Below are 21706 nucleotides of genomic sequence, written 5' to 3'. Positions count from 1 at the left end.
ACCCATAGACTCACCACACAGACACCCATAGACTCACTACACAGAGACCCATAGACTCACCACCCAGACACCCATAGACTCACCACACAGAGACCCATAGACTCACCACACAGACAACCATAGACTCACCACCCAGACACCCACAGACTCACCACACAGACACCCATAGACTCACCACCCAGACACCCATAGACTCACCACACAGAGACCTATAGACTCACCACACAGAGACCTACAGACCCACCACACAGACACCCATAGACTCACCACCCAGACACCCATAGACTCACCACACAGAGACCCATAGACTCACCACACAGAGACCCATAGACTCACCACACAGAGACCCATAGACTCACCACCCAGACACCCATAGACTCACCACCCAGACACCCATAGACTCACCACACAGAGACCCATAGACTCACCACACAGACACCCATAGACTCACTACACAGAGACCCATAGACTCACCACACAGAGACCCATAGACTCACCACACAGAGACCCATAGACTCACCACACAGACACCCATAGACTCACTACACAGATACCCATAGACTCACCACCCAGACACCCATAGACTCACCACCCAGACACCCATAGACTCACCACACAGAGACCCATAGACTCACCACACAGAGACCCATAGACTCACCACGCAGACACCCATAGACTCACCACACAGACACCCATAGACTCACCACGCAGACACCCATAGACTCACCACACAGACACCCATAGACTCACCACCCAGACACCCATAGACTCACCACACAGAGACCCATAAACTCACCACACAGAGACCCATAGACTCACCACACAGAGACCCATAGACTCATCACCCAGACACCCATAGACTCACCACACAGAAACCCATAGACTCACACAGAGACCCATATACTCATCACACAGAGACCCATAGACTCATCACACAGAGACCCATAGACACATCACACAGAGACCCATAGACTCATCACACAGAGACCCATAGACTCATCACACAGAGACCCATAGACTTATCACACAGAGACCCATAGACTCTCCACACAGAGATCCATAGACTCACCACCCAGAGACCCATAGACTCACCACACAGAGACCCATATACTCACCACACAGACACCCATAGACTCATCACACAGAGACCCATTGACCCAATACACAGAGACCCATAGACTCATCACACAGAGACCCATAGACTCTCCACACAGAGACCCATAGACTCACCACACAGAGACCCATAGACTCACCACACAGAGACCCATAGACTCACACAGAGACCCATACACTCACCACACAGATACCCATAGACTCACCACACAGAGACCCATAGACTCATCACCCATAGACTCATCACACAGAGACCCATAGACTCACCACCCAGAGACCCAGAGACTCACCACACAGAGACCCATATACTCACCACACAGACACCCATAGACTCATCACACAGAGACCCATAGACCCAATACACAGAGACCCATAGACTCATCACACAGAGACCCATAGACTCTCCACACAGAGACCCATAGACTCACCACACAGAGACCCATAGACTCAATACACAGAGACCCATAGACTCATCACACAGAGACCCATAGACTCTCCACACAGAGACCCATAGACTCATCACCCATAGACTCATCACACAGAGACCCATAGACTCACCACACAGAGTCCCATAGACTCATCACACAGAGACCCATAGACTCACCACACAGAGACCCATAGACTCATCACCCATAGACTCATCACACAGAGACCCATAGACTCACCACACAGAGTCCCATAGACTCATCACACAGAGACCCATAGACTCATCACACAGAGACCCATAGACTCATCACCCATAGACTCATCACACAGAGACCCATAGACTCACCACACAGAGTCCCATAGACTCATCACACAGAGACCCATAGACTCACCACACAGAGACCCATAGACTCACTACACAGAGACCCATAGACTCACTACACAGAGACCCATAGACTCACCACACAGACACCCATAGACTCACCACACAGACACCCATAGACTCACCACACAGAGACCCATAGACTCACCACACAGACACCCATAGACTCACCACCCAGACACCCATAGACTCATCACATAGACTCACCACACAGAGACCCATAGACTCACCACACAGACACCCATAGACTCACCACCCAGACACCCATAGACTCATCACATAGACTCACCACACAGAGACCCATAGACTCACCACCCAGACACCCATAGACTCATCACCCAGAGACCCATAGACTCACCACACAGAGACCCATAGACTCACCACCCAGACACCCATAGACTCATCACACAGACACCCATAGACTCACCACCCAGACACCCATAGACTCATCACATAGACTCACCACACAGAGACCCATAGACTCACCACCCAGACACCCATAGACTCATCACCCAGACACCCATAGACTCATCACACAGACACCCATAGACTCATCACATAGACTCACCACACAGAGACCCATAGACTCACCACACAGACACCCATAGACTCACCACCCAGACACCCATAGACTCATTACATAGACTCACCACCCAGACACCCATAGACTCATCACACAGACACCCATAGACTCATCACACAGACACCCATAGACTCACCACACAGACACCCATAGACTCACCACCCAGACACCCATAGACTCATCACACAGACACCCATAGACTCACCACCCAGACACCCATAGACTCATCACACAGACACCCATAGACTCATCACACAGACACCCATAGACTCACCACACAGACACCCATAGACTCACCACCCAGACACCCATAGACTCATCACACAGACACCCATAGACTCACCACCCAGACACCCATAGACTCATCACATAGACTCACCACACAGAGACCCATAGACTCATCACACAGACACCCATAGACTCACCACCCAGACACCCATAGACTCATCACATAGACTCACCACACAGAGACCCATAGACTCACCACCCAGACACCCATAGACTCATCACCCAGACACCCATAGACTCATCACACAGACACCCATAGACTCACCACCCAGACACCCATAGACTCATCACATAGACTCACCACACAGAGACCCATAGACTCACCACACAGACACCCATAGACTCACCACCCAGACACCCATAGACTCATCACATAGACTCACCACCCAGACACCCATAGACTCATCACACAGACACCCATAGACTCATCACACAGACACCCATAGACTCACCACACAGACACCCATAGACTCACCACCCAGACACCCATAGACTCATCACACAGACACCCATAGACTCACCACCCAGACACCCATAGACTCATCACACAGACACCCATAGACTCACTACACAGAGACCCCAAGACTCACCACCCAGACACCCATAGACTCACCACACAGAGACCCATAGACTCACCACACAGACAACCATAGACTCACCACCCAGACACCCACAGACTCACCACACAGACACCCATAGACTCACCACCCAGACACCCATAGACTCACCACACAGAGACCCATAGACTCACCACACAGAGACCTACAGACCCACCACACAGACACCCATAGACTCACCACCCAGACACCCATAGACTCACCACACAGAGACCCATAGACTCACCACACAGAGACCCATAGACTCACCACACAGAGACCCATAGACTCACCACACAGACACCCATAGACTCACTACACAGAGACCCATAGACTCACCACACAGAGACCCATAGACCCACCACACAGAGACCCATAGACTCACCACACAGACACCCATAGACTCACTACACAGAGACCCATAGACTCACCACCCAGACACCCATAGACTCACCACCCAGACACCCATAGACTCACCACACAGAGACCCATAGACTCACCACACAGAGACCCATAGACTCACCACGCAGACACCCATAGACTCACCACACAGAGACCCATAGACTCACCACACAGAGACCCATAGACTCACCACGCAGACACCCATAGACTCACCACACAGACACCCATAGACTCACCACGCAGACACCCATAGACTCACCACACAGACACCCATAGACTCACCACCCAGACACCCATAGACTCACCACACAGAGACCCATAGACTCACCACCCAGACACCCATAGACTCATCACACAGAGACCCATATACTCACCACACAGAGACCCATAGACTCACCACCCAGACACCCATAGACTTATCACACAGAGACCCATAGACTCTCCACACAGAGATCCATAGACTCACCACCCAGAGACCCATAGACTCACCACACAGAGACCCATATACTCACCACACAGACACCCATAGACTCATCACACAGAGACCCATAGACCCAATACACAGAGACCCATAGACTCATCACACAGAGACCCATAGACTCTCCACACAGAGACCCATAGACTCACCACACAGAGACCCATAGACTCACCACACAGAGACCCATAGACTCACACAGAGACCCATACACTCACCACACAGATACCCATAGACTCACCACACAGAGACCCATAGACTCATCACCCATAGACTCATCACACAGAGACCCATAGACTCATCACACAGAGACCCATAGACTCATCACACAGAGACCCATAGACTCACCACCCAGAGACCCATAGACTCACCACACAGAGACCCATATACTCACCACACAGACACCCATAGACTCACCACACAGAGACCCATAGACTCACCACACAGAGACCTACAGACCCACCACACAGACACCCATAGACTCACCACACAGAGACCCACAGACTCACCACACAGAGACCCACAGACTCACCACACAGAGACCCATAGACTCACCACACAGACACCCATAGACTCACTACACAGAGACCCATAGACTCACCACCCAGACACCCATAGACTCACCACACAGAGACCCATAGACTCACCACACAGACAACCATAGACTCACCACCCAGACACCCACAGACTCACCACACAGACACCCATAGACTCACCACCCAGACACCCATAGACTCACCACACAGAGACCCATAGACTCACCACACAGAGACCTACAGACCCACCACACAGACACCCATAGACTCACCACCCAGACACCCATAGACTCACCACACAGAGACCCATAGACTCACCACACAGAGACCCATAGACTCACCACACAGAGACCCATAGACTCACCACCCAGACACCCATAGACTCACCACCCAGACACCCATAGACTCACCACACAGAGACCCATAGACTCACCACACAGACACCCATAGACTCACTACACAGAGACCCATAGACTCACCACACAGAGACCCATAGACTCACCACACAGAGACCCATAGACTCACCACACAGACACCCATAGACTCACTACACAGAGACCCATAGACTCACCACCCAGACACCCATAGACTCACCACCCAGACACCCATAGACTCACCACACAGAGACCCATAGACTCACCACACAGAGACCCATAGACTCACCACGCAGACACCCATAGACTCACCACACAGACACCCATAGACTCACCACGCAGACACCCATAGACTCACCACACAGACACCCATAGACTCACCACCCAGACACCCATAGACTCACCACACAGAGACCCATAAACTCACCACACAGAGACCCATAGACTCACCACACAGAGACCCATAGACTCATCACCCAGACACCCATAGACTCACCACACAGAAACCCATAGACTCACACAGAGACCCATATACTCATCACACAGAGACCCATAGACTCATCACACAGAGACCCATAGACACATCACACAGAGACCCATAGACTCATCACACAGAGACCCATAGACTCATCACACAGAGACCCATAGACTTATCATACAGAGACCCATAGACTCTCCACACAGAGATCCATAGACTCACCACCCAGAGACCCATAGACTCACCACACAGAGACCCATATACTCACCACACAGACACCCATAGACTCATCACACAGAGACCCATAGACCCAATACACAGAGACCCATAGACTCATCACACAGAGACCCATAGACTCTCCACACAGAGACCCATAGACTCACCACACAGAGACCCATAGACTCACCACACAGAGACCCATAGACTCACACAGAGACCCATACACTCACCACACAGATACCCATAGACTCACCACACAGAGACCCATAGACTCATCACCCATAGACTCATCACACAGAGACCCATAGACTCATCACACAGAGACCCATAGACTCACCACCCAGAGACCCAGAGACTCACCACACAGAGACCCATATACTCACCACACAGACACCCATAGACTCATCACACAGAGACCCATAGACCCAATACACAGAGACCCATAGACTCATCACACAGAGACCCATAGACTCTCCACACAGAGACCCATAGACTCACCACACAGAGACCCATAGACTCAATACACAGAGACCCATAGACTCATCACACAGAGACCCATAGATTCATCACCCATAGACTCATCACACAGAGACCCATAGACTCATCACACAGAGTCCCATAGACTCATCACACAGAGACCCATAGACTCACCACCCAGACACCCATAGACTCACCACACAGAGACCCATAGACTCACCACACATAGACTCATCACACAGAGACCCATAGACTCACCACACAGAGTCCCATAGACTCATCACACAGAGACCCATAGACTCACCACACAGAGACCCATAGACTCATCACACAGAGACCCATAGACTCACCACACAGAGACCCATAGACTCACCACACAGAGTCCCATAGACTCATCACACAGAGACCCATAGACTCACCACACAGAGACCCATAGACTCATCACACAGAGACCCATAGACTCATCACACAGAGACCCATAGACTCACCACACAGAGTCCCATAGACTCATCACACAGAGACCCATAGACTCACCACACAGAGACCCATAGACTCACTACACAGAGACCCATAGACTCACTACACAGAGACCCATAGACTCACCACACAGACACCCATAGACTCACCACACAGACACCCATAGACTCACCACACAGAGACCCATAGACTCACCACACAGACACCCATAGACTCACCACCCAGACACCCATAGACTCATCACATAGACTCACCACACAGAGACCCATAGACTCACCACACAGACACCCATAGACTCACCACCCAGACACCCATAGACTCATCACATAGACTCACCACACAGAGACCCATAGACTCACCACCCAGACACCCATAGACTCATCACCCAGAGACCCATAGACTCACCACACAGAGACCCATAGACTCACCACCCAGACACCCATAGACTCATCACACAGACACCCATAGACTCACCACCCAGACACCCATAGACTCATCACATAGACTCACCACACAGAGACCCATAGACTCACCACCCAGACACCCATAGACTCATCACCCAGACACCCATAGACTCATCACACAGACACCCATAGACTCACCACCCAGACACCCATAGACTCATCACATAGACTCACCACACAGAGACCCATAGACTCACCACACAGACACCCATAGACTCACCACCCAGACACCCATAGACTCATTACATAGACTCACCACCCAGACACCCATAGACTCATCACACAGACACCCATAGACTCATCACACAGACACCCATAGACTCACCACACAGACACCCATAGACTCACCACCCAGACACCCATAGACTCATCACACAGACACCCATAGACTCACCACCCAGACACCCATAGACTCATCACACAGACACCCATAGACTCATCACACAGACACCCATAGACTCACCACACAGACACCCATAGACTCACCACCCAGACACCCATAGACTCATCACACAGACACCCATAGACTCACCACCCAGACACCCATAGACTCATCACATAGACTCACCACACAGAGACCCATAGACTCATCACACAGACACCCATAGACTCACCACCCAGACACCCATAGACTCATCACATAGACTCACCACACAGAGACCCATAGACTCACCACCCAGACACCCATAGACTCATCACCCAGACACCCATAGACTCATCACACAGACACCCATAGACTCACCACCCAGACACCCATAGACTCATCACATAGACTCACCACACAGAGACCCATAGACTCACCACACAGACACCCATAGACTCACCACCCAGACACCCATAGACTCATCACATAGACTCACCACCCAGACACCCATAGACTCATCACACAGACACCCATAGACTCATCACACAGACACCCATAGACTCACCACACAGACACCCATAGACTCACCACCCAGACACCCATAGACTCATCACACAGACACCCATAGACTCACCACCCAGACACCCATAGACTCATCACACAGACACCCATAGACTCATCACACAGACACCCATAGACTCACCACACAGACACCCATAGACTCACCACCCAGACACCCATAGACTCATCACACAGACACCCATAGACTCACCACCCAGACACCCATAGACTCATCACATAGACTCACCACACAGAGACCCATAGACTCACCACACAGACACCCATAGACTCACCACCCAGACACCCATAGACTCATCACACAGACACCCATAGACTCACCACCCAGACACCCATAGACTCACCACACAGAGACCCATAGACTCACCACACAGACACCCATAGACTCACCACCCAGACACCCATAGACTCATCACATAGACTCACCACACAGAGACCCATAGACTCACCACCCAGACACCCATAGACTCATCACACAGACACCCATAGACTCACCACCCAGACACCCATAGACTCATCACATAGACTCACCACACAGAGACCCATAGACTCACCACCCAGACACCCATAGACTCATCACCCAGAGACCCATAGACTCACCACACAGAGACCCATAGACTCACCACACAGACACCCATAGACTCACCACCCAGACACCCATAGACTCATCACACAGACACCCATAGACTCACCACCCAGACACCCATAGACTCATCACCCAGAGACCCATAGACTCACCACCCAGACACCCATAGACTCACCACCCAGACACCCATAGACTCATCACACAGACACCCATAGACTCACCACCCAGACACCCATAGACTCATCACATAGACTCACCACACAGAGACCCATAGACTCACCACCCAGACACCCATAGACTCATCACCCAGAGACCCATAGACTCACCACACAGAGACCCATAGACTCACCACACAGACACCCATAGACTCACCACCCAGACACCCATAGACTCATCACACAGACACCCATAGACTCACCACCCAGACACCCATAGACTCATCACCCAGAGACCCATAGACTCACCACCCAGACACCCATAGACTCACCACCCAGACACCCATAGACTCATCACACAGACACCCATAGACTCACCACCCAGACACCCATAGACTCATCACATAGACTCACCACACAGAGACCCATAGACTCACCACCCAGACACCCATAGACTCATCACCCAGAGACCCATAGACTCACCACACAGAGACCCATAGACTCACCACACAGACACCCATAGACTCACCACCCAGACACCCATAGACTCATCACACAGACACCCATAGACTCACCACCCAGACACCCATAGACTCATCACCCAGAGACCCATAGACTCACCACCCAGACACCCATAGACTCACCACCCAGACACCCATAGACTCATCACATAGACACCCACAGTTTGTTGCCCTTCCCCTGCACCTCTGATCATGGCGGTTGGCTACGTAGGGCGTTGCGACAGAGTTGCTGGTGAGCGAGTACCTGTGAGTGAGTACCTGTGAGTGAGTACCTGGTGAGTGAGTACCTGTGAGTGAGTACCTGTGAGTGAGTACCTGTGAGTGAGTACCCCGGTCAGTGACGTCACCCCCCATCTCCTCACCGTTGGTGAAGCGTGGCGGGTTGTCGTTGACGTCTCCCAGGGTGACGCTCACGGTCGCCGTGGCGACGAGCCCCCCCTGCAACCCGCCCATGTCGCGGGCCGTCACCACGGCGCGTAGCCACGGCAACGCCTCGCGGTCCAGGTTGCCATGCACCGTGTGCAGCTCACCTGGCGGGGGTGGGTTGGTAGAAATGAGCATAGGTGAGGGCACAGGTGAGGGCACAGGTGAGGGTACAGGTGAGGGCACAGGTGAGGGCACAGGTGAGGGCACAGGTGAGGGCACAGGTGAGGGTGGGCACAGGTAAGGGCACAGGTGAGGGTACAGGTGAGGGTACAGGTGAGGGTGGGCACAGGTGAGGGCACAGGTGAGGGTACAGGTGAGGGCACAGGTGAGGGCACAGGTGAGGGTGGGCACAGGTAAGGGCACAGGTGAGGGTACAGGTGAGGGTACAGGTGAGGGTGGGCACAGGTGAGGGCACAGGTAAGGGCACAGGTGAGGGCACAGGTGAGGGCACAGGTGAGGGCACAGGTGAGGGTGGGCACAGGTGAGGGCACAGGTGAGGGTACAGGTGAGGGCACAGGTGAGGGCACAGGTGAGGGTGGGTACAGGTGAGGGCACAGGTGAGGGTACAGGTGAGGGTGGGCACAGGTGAGGGCACAGGTAAGGGCACAGGTGAGGGCACAGGTGAGGGCACAGGTGAGGGTACAGGTGAGGGCACAGGTGAGGGCACAGGTGAGGGTGGGCACAGGTGAGGGCACAGGTGAGGGTACAGGTGAGGGCACAGGTGAGGGTACAGGTGAGGGCACAGGTGAGGGTGGGTGAGGTGCGGGGAGCGATACGAACCCGGCGACCCGAGTTCGATTCCCACTCACGGCCACCGACACCCAGCGACGATTATCGGACACTGGTCCGGGCCTCCCTCCCCTAGGTCGACTCAGCCTCAAATGAGTACCTGATGCGGTGTGTAGTAAACATCGCCACTGGGGGGCGTGGTGCTGGCCACCCGCCCCCTCGTGTGCCGTGCCGGCCTTCATAGGTGCTACTCGCTAACGGTGCTTGCCCCTACAGTATGTGAAGGCTACACGGGGGATCTTTATATATAAATGGGTGAGTGGTAGCGTAGTGGGTAGCGTAGTGGGTAGCGTAGTGGGGAGCGTAGTGGGGAGCGTAGTGGGGAGTGTAGCGGGTAGTGTAGCGGGTAGCGTAGCGGGTAGCGTAGCGGGTAGCGTAGTGGGTAGCGTAGTGGGGAGTGTAGTGGGGAGTGTAGTGGGGAGTGTAGTGGGGAGTGTAGCGGGGAGCGTAGCGGGTAGCGTAGCGGGTAGCGTAGCGGGTAGCGTAGTGGGGAGTGTAGTGGGGAGTGTAGTGGGGAGTGTAGTGGGGAGTGTAGTGGGTAGCGTAGTGGGTAGCGTAGTGGGTAGCGTAGTGGGGAGCGTAGTGGGGAGTGTAGCGGGTAGCGTAGCGGGTAGCGTAGCGGGTAGCGTAGTGGGTAGCGTAGTGGGGAGTGTAGTGGGGAGTGTAGTGGGGAGTGTAGTGGGGAGCGTAGCGGGTAGCGTAGCGGGTAGCGTAGCGGGTAGCGTAGCGGGTAGCGTAGCGGGTAGTGTAGTGGGTAGCGCACTGGGTTACGCACCCGGCCATCGGGGTTCCATTCCCGCTCACGGCCACCATCAGTGACGATTATCTAAACGAGTCCTGGGCCTCCCCTAGGTCGACTCAGCCTCAAATGAGTACCTAATGCGGTGTGTAGTAAACATCGCCACTGGGGGGCGTGGTGCTGGCCACCCACCCCCTCGTGTGCCGTGCCGGCCTTCATAGGTGCTGCTACTCGCTAACAGCACTTGCATTTCGATGTAAAGCTTCTTTCGTGACTGCAGGGATTCATCTTCTTGGTTCTTTCGGTAAAGTCATCACGTAGAAGGGAAGTAATAAAATAATAAAAATAAAAGATAATAAAATACAATTCTCACGACGTTTCGGCCACAACGCAAGCAGCCGTCCTCAGGTGAAGAATGAAACACCACCAAGCTTGGAGCGTATATTTAAGCTGGGTTGGAGGGGGAAGAAGAGCGCCTTGACAAAATAATTTGCATATCAAGAGGAATTTAGCATATTTATGGGAAATGCAGATATGGGATTAGTCACTACTTGTGAAATGCGTAGGAGGTGGGCGGGGGGTTTCAAAGTCATATTATGCCCATGCATTATGCAGGATTAGCAGCATCAAAGGGAGGGGATGGGGGTAGCATTAACAACAGCACTTGCCCCAAGAAGTCGGGCTGAGGCTACACGTGGCATCTTTGCCTTTGTCGCGAGTGTTCGTGAGCGCAGGTGAGTGTGAGAGTCGAGCACCTGTGCTGGCGTTGATGCTGAAATACTCGGCCCCCTCCTGCAGCGTGTACACCAGCTTCGCCGCATTCCCGTACGAGGCGTCGTCAGCATCTGTAGCCTCCACGCGCATCACCAGTGTACCTGCCGTGCACACACACACACAACACATGTGTAATGGGTTCCAGAGACACGTGTAGAGGTAACTTCTTTATTATAATACAACACTCCAACAGTCCTGATACTCTGTTACAGCCTAGATACACAGCCTAGCGACACAGCCTAGATACACGGCCTAGATACACGGCCTATGTACACGGCCTATGAACACGGCCTAGATACAAGGCCTAGGAGCACGGCCTAGGCGCACGGCCTAGGCACACGGCCTAGGCAGACGGCCTAGGAGCACGGCCTAGGCAGACGGCCTAGGAGCACGGCCTAGGAGCACGGCCTAGGCACACGGCCTAGGAGCACGGCCTAGGCGCACGGCCTAGGCACACGGCCTAGGCAGACGGTCTAGGAGCACGGCCTAGGAGCACGGCCTAGGCAGATGGCCTAGGAGCACGGCCTAGGAGCACGGCCTAGGAGCACGGCCTAGGCAGATGGCCTAGGAGCACGGCCTAGGAGCACGGCCTAGGAGCACGGCCTATGAGCACGGCCTAGGCACACGGCCTAGGAGCACGGCCTAGGCAGATGGCCTAGGAGCACGGCCTAGGCACACGGCCTAGGAGCACGGCCTAGGAGCACGGCCTAGGAGCACGGCCTAGGCACACGGCCTAGGAGCACGGCCTAGGCAGATGGCCTAGGAGCACGGCCTAGGAGCACGGCCTAGGCACACGGCCTAGGAGCACGGCCTAGGCAGACGGCCTAGGAGCACGGCCTAGGCGCACGGCCTAGGCAGACGGCCTAGGAGCACGGCCTAGGCACACGGCCTAGGCAGACGGCCTAGGAACACGGCCTAGGCGCACGGCCTAGGCAGACGGCCTAGGCACACGGCCTAGGCACATGGCCTAGGCAGACGGCCTAGGAGCACGGCCTAGGCGCACGGCCTAGGCGCACGGCCTAGGCGCACGGCCTAGGTAGACGGCCTAGGTAGACGGCCTAGGCGCACGGCCTAGGCGCACGGCCTAGGCGCACGGCCTAGGCGCTCGGCCTAGGTAGACGGCCTAGGTAGACGGCCTAGGAGCACGGCCTAGGAGCACGGCCTAGGAGCACGGCCTAGGCGCACGGCCTAGGCAGACGGCCTAGGAGCACGGCCTAGGCGCACGGCCTAGGCACACGGCCTAGGAGCACGGCCTAGGCGCACGGCCTAGGCAGACGGTCTAGGAGCACGGCCTAGGCGCACGGCCTAGGCAGACGGCCTAGGAGCACGGCCTAGGCACACGGCCTAGGCACACGGCCTAGGAGCACGGCCTAGGCGCACGGCCTAGGCAGACGGCCTAGGAGCACGGCCTAGGCGCACGGCCTAGGCAGACGGCCTAGGAGCACGGCCTAGGAGCACGGCCTAGGCACACGGCCTAGGCAGACGGCCTAGGAGCACGGCCTAGGCACACGGCCTAGGCACACGGCCTAGGCAGACGGCCTAGGAGCACGGCCTAGGCACACGGCCTAGGCAGACGGCCTAGGAGCACGGCCTAGGCGCACGGCCTAGGCAGACGGCCTAGGAGCACGGCCTAGGCGCACGGCCTAGGCAGACGGCCTAGGAGCACGGCCTAGGCGCACGGCCTAGGCAGATGGCCTAGGAGCACGGCCTAGGCACACGGCCTAGGCAGACGGCCTAGGAGCACGGCCTAGGCGCACGGCCTAGGCAGACGGCCTAGGAGCACGGCCTAGGCACACGGCCTAGGCAGACGGCCTAGGCACACGGCCTAGGCACACGGCCTAGGCAGACGGCCTAGGAGCACGGCCTAGGCGCACGGCCTAGGCGCACGGCCTAGGCGCACGGCCTAGGCGCACGGCCTAGGAGCACGGCCTAGGCGCACGGCCTAGGAGCACGGCCTAGGAGCACGGCCTAGGAGCACGGCCTAGGCGCACGGCCTAGGCGCACGGCCTAGGCGCACGGCCTAGGCGCACGGCCTAGGCGCACGGCCTAGGCGCACGGCCTAGGCGCACGGCCTAGGCGCACGGCCTAGGAGCACGGCCTAGGAGCACGGCCTAGGAGCACGGCCTAGGCGCACGGCCTAGGCGCACGGCCTAGGCGCACGGCCTAGGCGCACGGCCTAGGAGCACGGCCTAGGAGCACGGCCTAGGCGCACGGCCTAGGCGCACGGCCTAGGCACACGGCCTAGGTACACGGCCTAGGTGCACGGCCTAGGTACACGGCCTAGGTACACGGCCTAGGTACACGGCCTAGGTACACGGCCTAGGTACACGGCCTAGGTACACGGCCTAGGTACACGGCCTAGGTACACGGCCTAGGTACACGGCCTAGGTACACGGCCTAGGTACACGGCCTAGGTACACGGCCTAGGTACACGGCCTAGGTACACGGCCTAGCGACACGGCCTAGGTACACAGCCTAGGTACACGGCCTAGGTACACGGCCTAGGTACACGGCCTAGGTACACGGCCTAGGTACACGGCCTAGGTACACAGCCTAGGTACACAGCCTAGCGACACGGCCTAGGTACACGGCCTAGGTACACGGCCTAGGTACACGGCCTAGGTACACGGCCTAGGTACACAGCCTAGCGACACGGCCTAGGTACACGGCCTAGGTACACGGCCTAGGTACACGGCCTAGGTACACGGCCTAGGTACACGGCCTAGCGACACAGCCTAGGTACACGGCCTAGGTACACAGCCTAGCGACACGGCCTAGGTACACGGCCTAGGTACACGGCCTAGGTACACGGCCTAGGTACACAGCCTAGGTACACAGCCTAGCGACACGGCCTAGGTACACGGCCTAGGTACACGGCCTAGGTACACGGCCTAGGTACACGGCCTAGGTACACGGCCTAGGTACACGGCCTAGGTACACGGCCTAGGTACACGGCCTAGCGACACAGCCTAGGTACACGGCCTAGGTACACAGCCTAGCGACACGGCCTAGGTACACGGCCTAGGTACACGGCCTAGGTACACAGCCTAGGTACACAGCCTAGCGACACGGCCTAGGTACACGGCCTAGGTACACGGCCTAGGTACACGGCCTAGGTACACGGCCTAGGTACACGGCCTAGCGACACAGCCTAGGTACACGGCCTAGGTACACAGCCTAGCGACACGGCCTAGGTACACGGCCTAGGTACACGGCCTAGGTACACGGCCTAGGTACACAGCCTAGGTACACAGCCTAGCGACTCGGCCTAGGTACACGGCCTAGGTACACGGCCTAGGTACACGGCCTAGGTACACAGCCTAGCGACACGGCCTAGGTACACGGCCTAGGTACACGGCCTAGGTACACGGCCTAGGTACACAGCCTAGCGACACAGCCTAGGTACACAGCCTAGGTACACAACCTAGGTACACTGCCTAGGTACACGGCCTAGGTACACGGCCTAGGTACACGGCCTAGGTACACGGCCTAGGTACACGGCCTAGGTACACGGCCTAGGTACACGGCCTAGCGACACGGCCTAGGTACACGGCCTAGGTACACGGCCTAGGTACACGGCCTAGGTACACGGCCTAGGTACACGGCCTAGGTACACGGCCTAGGTACACGGCCTAGGTACACGGCCTAGGTACACGGCCTAGGTACACGGCCTAGGTACACGGCCTAGGTACACGGCCTAGGTACACGGCCTAGGTACACGGCCTAGCGACACAGCCTAGGTACACAGCCTAGCGACACAGCCTAGGTACACAGCCTAGGTACACAGCCTAGGTACACAGCCTAGGTACACAGCCTAGATACACTACTCTGGCTATGCTCTGGGGTCCTCCGGCTACAATCCCCCTAGGGGAGGCTACCTGACCCGACCCAACCAAGGTGCGGGTCTGGACTCTGGCTTCCTCGGAACTCGCCCTCACAAGGACGTAGAGCCGGGAGTCCCAGAGTCTCACCACTGGCCCGCACAGCGTCCCGGCCCTTAGAAGGACAAGCAGGACGAGGGGGTCCAGGGTCCTAAGCTTCAGCAGTTGCTTCTTGCTGTGGTTGTCCCACCTGATGACGGGCGCTTGTGTTGCGCCCGAAACGTCGTGATTTAATTTATTTTATTTTATACTTATCTAAATGTGGCAGTCATGGACTGGGAGGGTGGCTGGAGTGGGCGGGGCTAGAAAAAAAGGTAAAGCTGATACACTTCTAGCCCCGCCCACTTCCTCCCCCCACTCTCATAGCCCCGCCCACTTCCCCCCCCCCACACTCTCCTAGCCCCGCCCACTTCCCCCCCCACACCCTCCCAGACACATTTAGATAAGCTCCTCCCCCCTCCCCTAAACCAGTATATATATAAGATCTTCGTGGTTTTTTCGGTAAAGTCACGTAGAAGGAAAATAATAAAATAATAAAATAAATCAAAGTAATAAAATAAAACATAATAAAATACAATAGTATTTTATTATGCTAAATTTTTATTATTTTATTATTTCGTCACAGCCAAATTTAAAATAAAACAATAAAATACAATACAATTGTATTTTATTATGTAATTTTTTATTATTATTTTATTATTTCCCTTCTACGTGACTTTACCGAAAGAACCAAGAAGATGAATCCCTGCAGTCACGAAAGCTTTAAATCGAAATTCAGTATTTAAGGTCTTGTCTCTTGGATTTCTCTTCACTTGATGCAGTAAATTTGGCTGTGACGGTCCCACCTGAAGACGGAGACTTGTGTTGCCTCCGAAACGTCGTGATTTAATTGAGCTGTTTTCATTTATTATTGTTTTATTTTATCATTATTTTTATACCCACGTGACTTTACCGAAAGAAACAAAGAGTATGGATTCTTGCAGTCACGAAAACTTCAAATCTAGATTAGCACCTGCACTGTGTGTGAGCACCTGCACTGTGTGTGAGCACCTGCACTGTGTGTGAGCACCTGCACTGTGTGTGAGCACCTGCACTGTGAGTGAGCACCTGCACTGTGTGTGAGCACCTGCACTGTGTGTGAGCACCTGCACTGTGAGTGAGCACCTGCACTGTGAGTGAGCACCTGCACTGTGAGTGAGCACCTGCACTGTGTGTGTGCACCTGCACTGTGTGTGTGCACCTGCACTGTGAGTGAGCACCTGCACTGTGTGTGAGCACCTGCACTGTGTGTGAGCACCTGCACTGTGAGTGAGCACCTGCACTGTGAGTGAGCACCTGCACTGTGAGTGAGCACCTGCACTGTGTGTGAGCACCTGCACTGTGTGTGAGCACCTGCACTGTGTGTGAGCACCTGCACTGTGAGTGAGCACCTGCACTGTGTGTGAGCACCTGCACTGTGTGTGAGCACCTGCACTGTGTGTGAGCACCTGCACTGTGTGTGAGCACCTGCACTGTGTGTGAGCACCTGCACTGTGTGTGAGCACCTGCACTGTGAGTGAGCACCTGCACTGTGAGTGAGCACCTGCACTGTGAGTGAGCACCTGCACTGTGAGTGTGCACCTGCACTGTGTGTGAGCACCTGCACTGTGTGTGAGCACCTGCACTGTGTGTGAGCACCTGCACTGTGAGTGAGCACCTGCACTGTGAGTGAGCACCTGCACTGTGTGTGAGCACCTGCACTGTGTGTGAGCACCTGCACTGTGAGTGAGTACCTGCACTGTGAGTGAGCACCTGCACTGTGTGTGAGCACCTGCACTGTGAGTGAGCACCTGCACTGTGTGTGAGCACCTGCACTGTGAGTGAGCACCTGCACTGTGAGTGAGCACCTGCACTGTGAGTGAGCACCTGCACTGTGAGTGAGCACCTGCACTGTGAGTGAGCACCTGCACTGTGAGTGAGCACCTGCACTGTGAGTGAGTACCTGCACTGTGAGTGAGCACCTGCACTGTGAGTGAGTACCTGCACTGTGAGTGAGCACCTGCACTGTGTGCGAGCACCTGCACTGTGAGTGAGCACCTGCACTGTGAGTGAGCACCTGCACTGTGAGTGAGCACCTGCACTGTGTGTGAGCACCTGCACTGTGTGTGAGCACCTGCACTGTGAGTGAGCACCTGCACTGTGTGTGTGCACCTGCACTGTGTGTGAGCACCTGCACTGTGAGTGAGCACCTGCACTGTGTGTGAGCACCTGCACTGTGTGTGAGCACCTGCACTGTGTGCGAGTACCTGCACTGGCCATCTCCTGCACCGTGCCGTAGTAGGGCTGCTTGCCCACGAAGCGAGGCTCGTTGTCGTTGACGTCCTGCACGGTCACCACGAAGTCGGACGGCGGTGCGAGCACTCGCCCCGTAGCGGAGTCCGTGGCGCGAGCCTGGAGCCGGTACCGGTCCCGGGACTCGCGGTCCAGCCGCCGCATCACGAACACCTGAGGTTGTGTCGCAGGAGAGATTGGGAGATGATTGAGAGATTGCAAGATGATTGGGAGATGATTGAGAGATTGGGAGATTGAGAGATTGAGGGATTGAGAGATTGGGAGATGATTGGAAGATTGAGAGTTGATTGAGAGATTGAGAGATGTTTGAGAGATTGTGGGTTTGAGAGATTGAGAGATGATTGAGAGATTGAGAGATTGGGAGATGATTGACAGATTTAGAGATAATTGAGAGATTGTGGGTTTGAGAGATTGAGAGATGATTGAGAGATTGAGAGATTGGGAGATGATTGAGAGATTGGGAGATTGGGAGATGATTGAGAGATTGGGAGATAATTGAGAGATTGTGGGTTTCAGAGATTGAGAGTTGATTGAGAGATTGAGAGATTGGGAGATGATTGAGAGATTTAGAGATAATTGAGAGATTGTGGGTTTGAGAGATTGAGAGATGATTGAGAGATTGAGAGATGATTGAGAGATTGAGAGATTGGGAGATGATTGAGAGATTGAGAGATTGGGAGATGATTGAGAGATTGGGAGATAATTGAGAGATTGTGGGTTTCAGAGATTGAGAGATGATTGAGAGATTGAGAGATTGGGAGATGATTGGAAGATTGAGAGATCGAGAGATTGGGAGATGATTGAGATATTGAGAGATGATTGTTTGCATAGACCACAATACCTGCAGTCGTAATGCAAACAAAACACACAACTCTGATAATGTTTGTGCACTGTCCTTGAAGTTGATTGGTCCACAACCGAGACAGCTTTCCTTAGAGGCTAGTCTCACATGGTGTTGGACCAGATGACGCCAAAAGGCGCACAACTCAAAGATAATGCACCATCAGAGTATGAGAGCTCGGGGTAAACATTTACACTATTGGAACCTCATTTGCGAGTAGCAAAATATGAAAAATGGTTTTTTACCCTTTTATCTGGCAACAAAACTGACACCTTTTTTACGAGGAGTCATGTTTGCATAGACCGCAATACCTGCAATTATGTGGTTTTATGAATCCTTGCAGTCACGAAAACTTCAAATCTCGATCGTGGTCTTTCTATTGTTCACAAACAACATGCGACCGCCAGAGGGCGCCGGTTTCATCTTCTTGGTTCTTTCGGTAAAGTCACGTAGAAGGGAAGTAATACAATAATAAAAATAAAACATAATAAAATAATTCTCAATTATTTTATTATGTTTTATTTAAAATAATTCTCAATTATTTTATTATGTTTTATTTAAAATAATTCTTTCATAATGTTTTATTTAAAATAATTCTCAATTATTTTATTATGTTTTATTTAAAGTAATTCTCAATTATTTTATTACGTTTTATTTTAAATAATTCTAAATTAGTTTATTATGTTTTATTTAAAATAATTCTCAATAATTTTATTATGTTTTATTTAAAATAATTCTCTTATAATGTTTTATTTGAAATAATTCTCAATTATTTTATTATTTTTATTTGAAATAATTCTCAATTAGTTTATTATGTTTTATTTAAATAATTCTCAATTATTTTATTAAGTTTTATTGAAAATAATTCTCAATTAGTTTATTAAGTTTTATTTAAATAATTCTCAATTAGTTTATTAAGTTTTATTTAAAATAATTCTCAATAATTTTATTAAGTTTTATTTAAATAATTCTCAATTAGTTTATTAAGTTTTATTGAAATAATTCTCAATAATTTTATTATGTTTTATTTAAATAATTCTCAATTAGTTTATTAAGTTTTATTTAAATAATTCTCAATTAGTTTATTAAGTTTTATTGAAAATAATTCTCAATTATTTTATTAAGTTTTATTGAAATAATTCTCAATAATTTTATTATGTTTTATTTAAATAATTCTCAATTAGTTTATTAAGTTTTATTTAAATAATTCTCAATTAGTTTATTAAGTTTTATTGAAAATAATTCTCAATTATTTTATTAAGTTTTATTGAAAATAATTCTCAATTATTTTATTAAGTTTTATTGAAAATAATTCTCAATTATTTTATTATGTTTTATTTAAAATAATTCTCAATTAGTTTATTAAGTTTTATTTAAATAATTCTCAATTAGTTTATTATGTTTTATTTAAATAATTCTCAATTAGTTTATTAAGTTTTATTTAAATAATTCTCAATTAGTTTATTAAGTTTTATTTAAATAATTCTCAATTAGTTTATTATGTTTTATTTAAATAATTCTCAATTAGTTTATTAAGTTTTATTTAAATAATTCTCAATTAGTTTATTAAGTTTTATTTAAAATAATTCTCAATTAGTTTATTAAGTTTTATTTAAAATAATTCTCAATTAGTTTATTAAGTTTTATTTAAATAATTCTCAATTAGTTTATTAAGTTTTATTTAAAATAATTCTCAATTATTTTATTATGTTTTATTTAAATAATTCTCAATTAGTTTATTAAGTTTTATTTAAATAATTCTCAATTATTTTATTATGTTTTATTGAAAATAATTCTCAATTATTTTATTATGTTTTATTTAAATAATTCTCAATTAGTTTATTAAGTTTTATTTAAATAATTCTCAATTAGTTTATTAAGTTTTATTGAAAATAATTCTCAATTATTTTATTATGTTTTATTTAAATAATTCTCAATTAGTTTATTAAGTTTTATTTAAATAATTCTCAATTAGTTTATTAAGTTTTATTTAAAATAATTCTCAATTATTTTATTATGTTTTATTTAAATAATTCTCAATTAGTTTATTAAGTTTTATTTAAAATAATTCTCAATTATTTTATTATGTTTTATTTAAATAATTCTCAATTAGTTTATTAAGTTTTATTGAAAATAATTCTCAATTATTTTATTATGTTTTATTTAAATAATTCTCAATTAGTTTATTAAGTTTTATTGAAAATAATTCTCAATTATTTTATTAAGTTTTATTGAAAATAATTCTCAATAATTTTATTATGTTTTATTTAAATAATTCTCAATTAGTTTATTAAGTTTTATTTAAATAATTCTCAATTAGTTTATTAAGTTTTATTGAAAATAATTCTCAATTATTTTATTAAGTTTTATTTAAAATAATTCTCAATAATTTTATTATGTTTTATTTAAATAATTCTCAATTAGTTTATT

The 21706-nt window shown here is 50.6% G+C and overlaps 1 protein-coding gene across 1 annotated transcript in view; it reads right to left on the bottom strand.

The window, feature by feature from the left end:
* Positions 1-9857: 9857 nt before the first annotated feature.
* Positions 9858-21706, bottom strand: part of LOC144737500 (cadherin-20-like) — a gene marked incomplete at its 3' end in the record, with an annotated part of 42119 nt that continues 30270 nt past the window's right edge. Inside the window, exons 4-6 of the mRNA XM_078620218.1 lie at positions 18390-18588; positions 12205-12324; positions 9858-10025 (exon numbers count right to left, since the gene is read on the bottom strand). Coding sequence (XP_078476344.1) covers positions 9858-10025; positions 12205-12324; positions 18390-18588 — 487 coding nt within the window. The remainder of the gene's footprint in view (positions 10026-12204; positions 12325-18389; positions 18589-21706) is intronic.

This window comes from Lampetra planeri, chromosome 70 (assembly GCF_965212315.1).
Source record: "Lampetra planeri chromosome 70, kcLamPlan1.2.h2, whole genome shotgun sequence".
NCBI lineage: Eukaryota > Metazoa > Chordata > Hyperoartia > Petromyzontiformes > Petromyzontidae > Lampetra > Lampetra planeri.
This window is presented reverse-complemented; position numbering and strand designations above follow the sequence as displayed.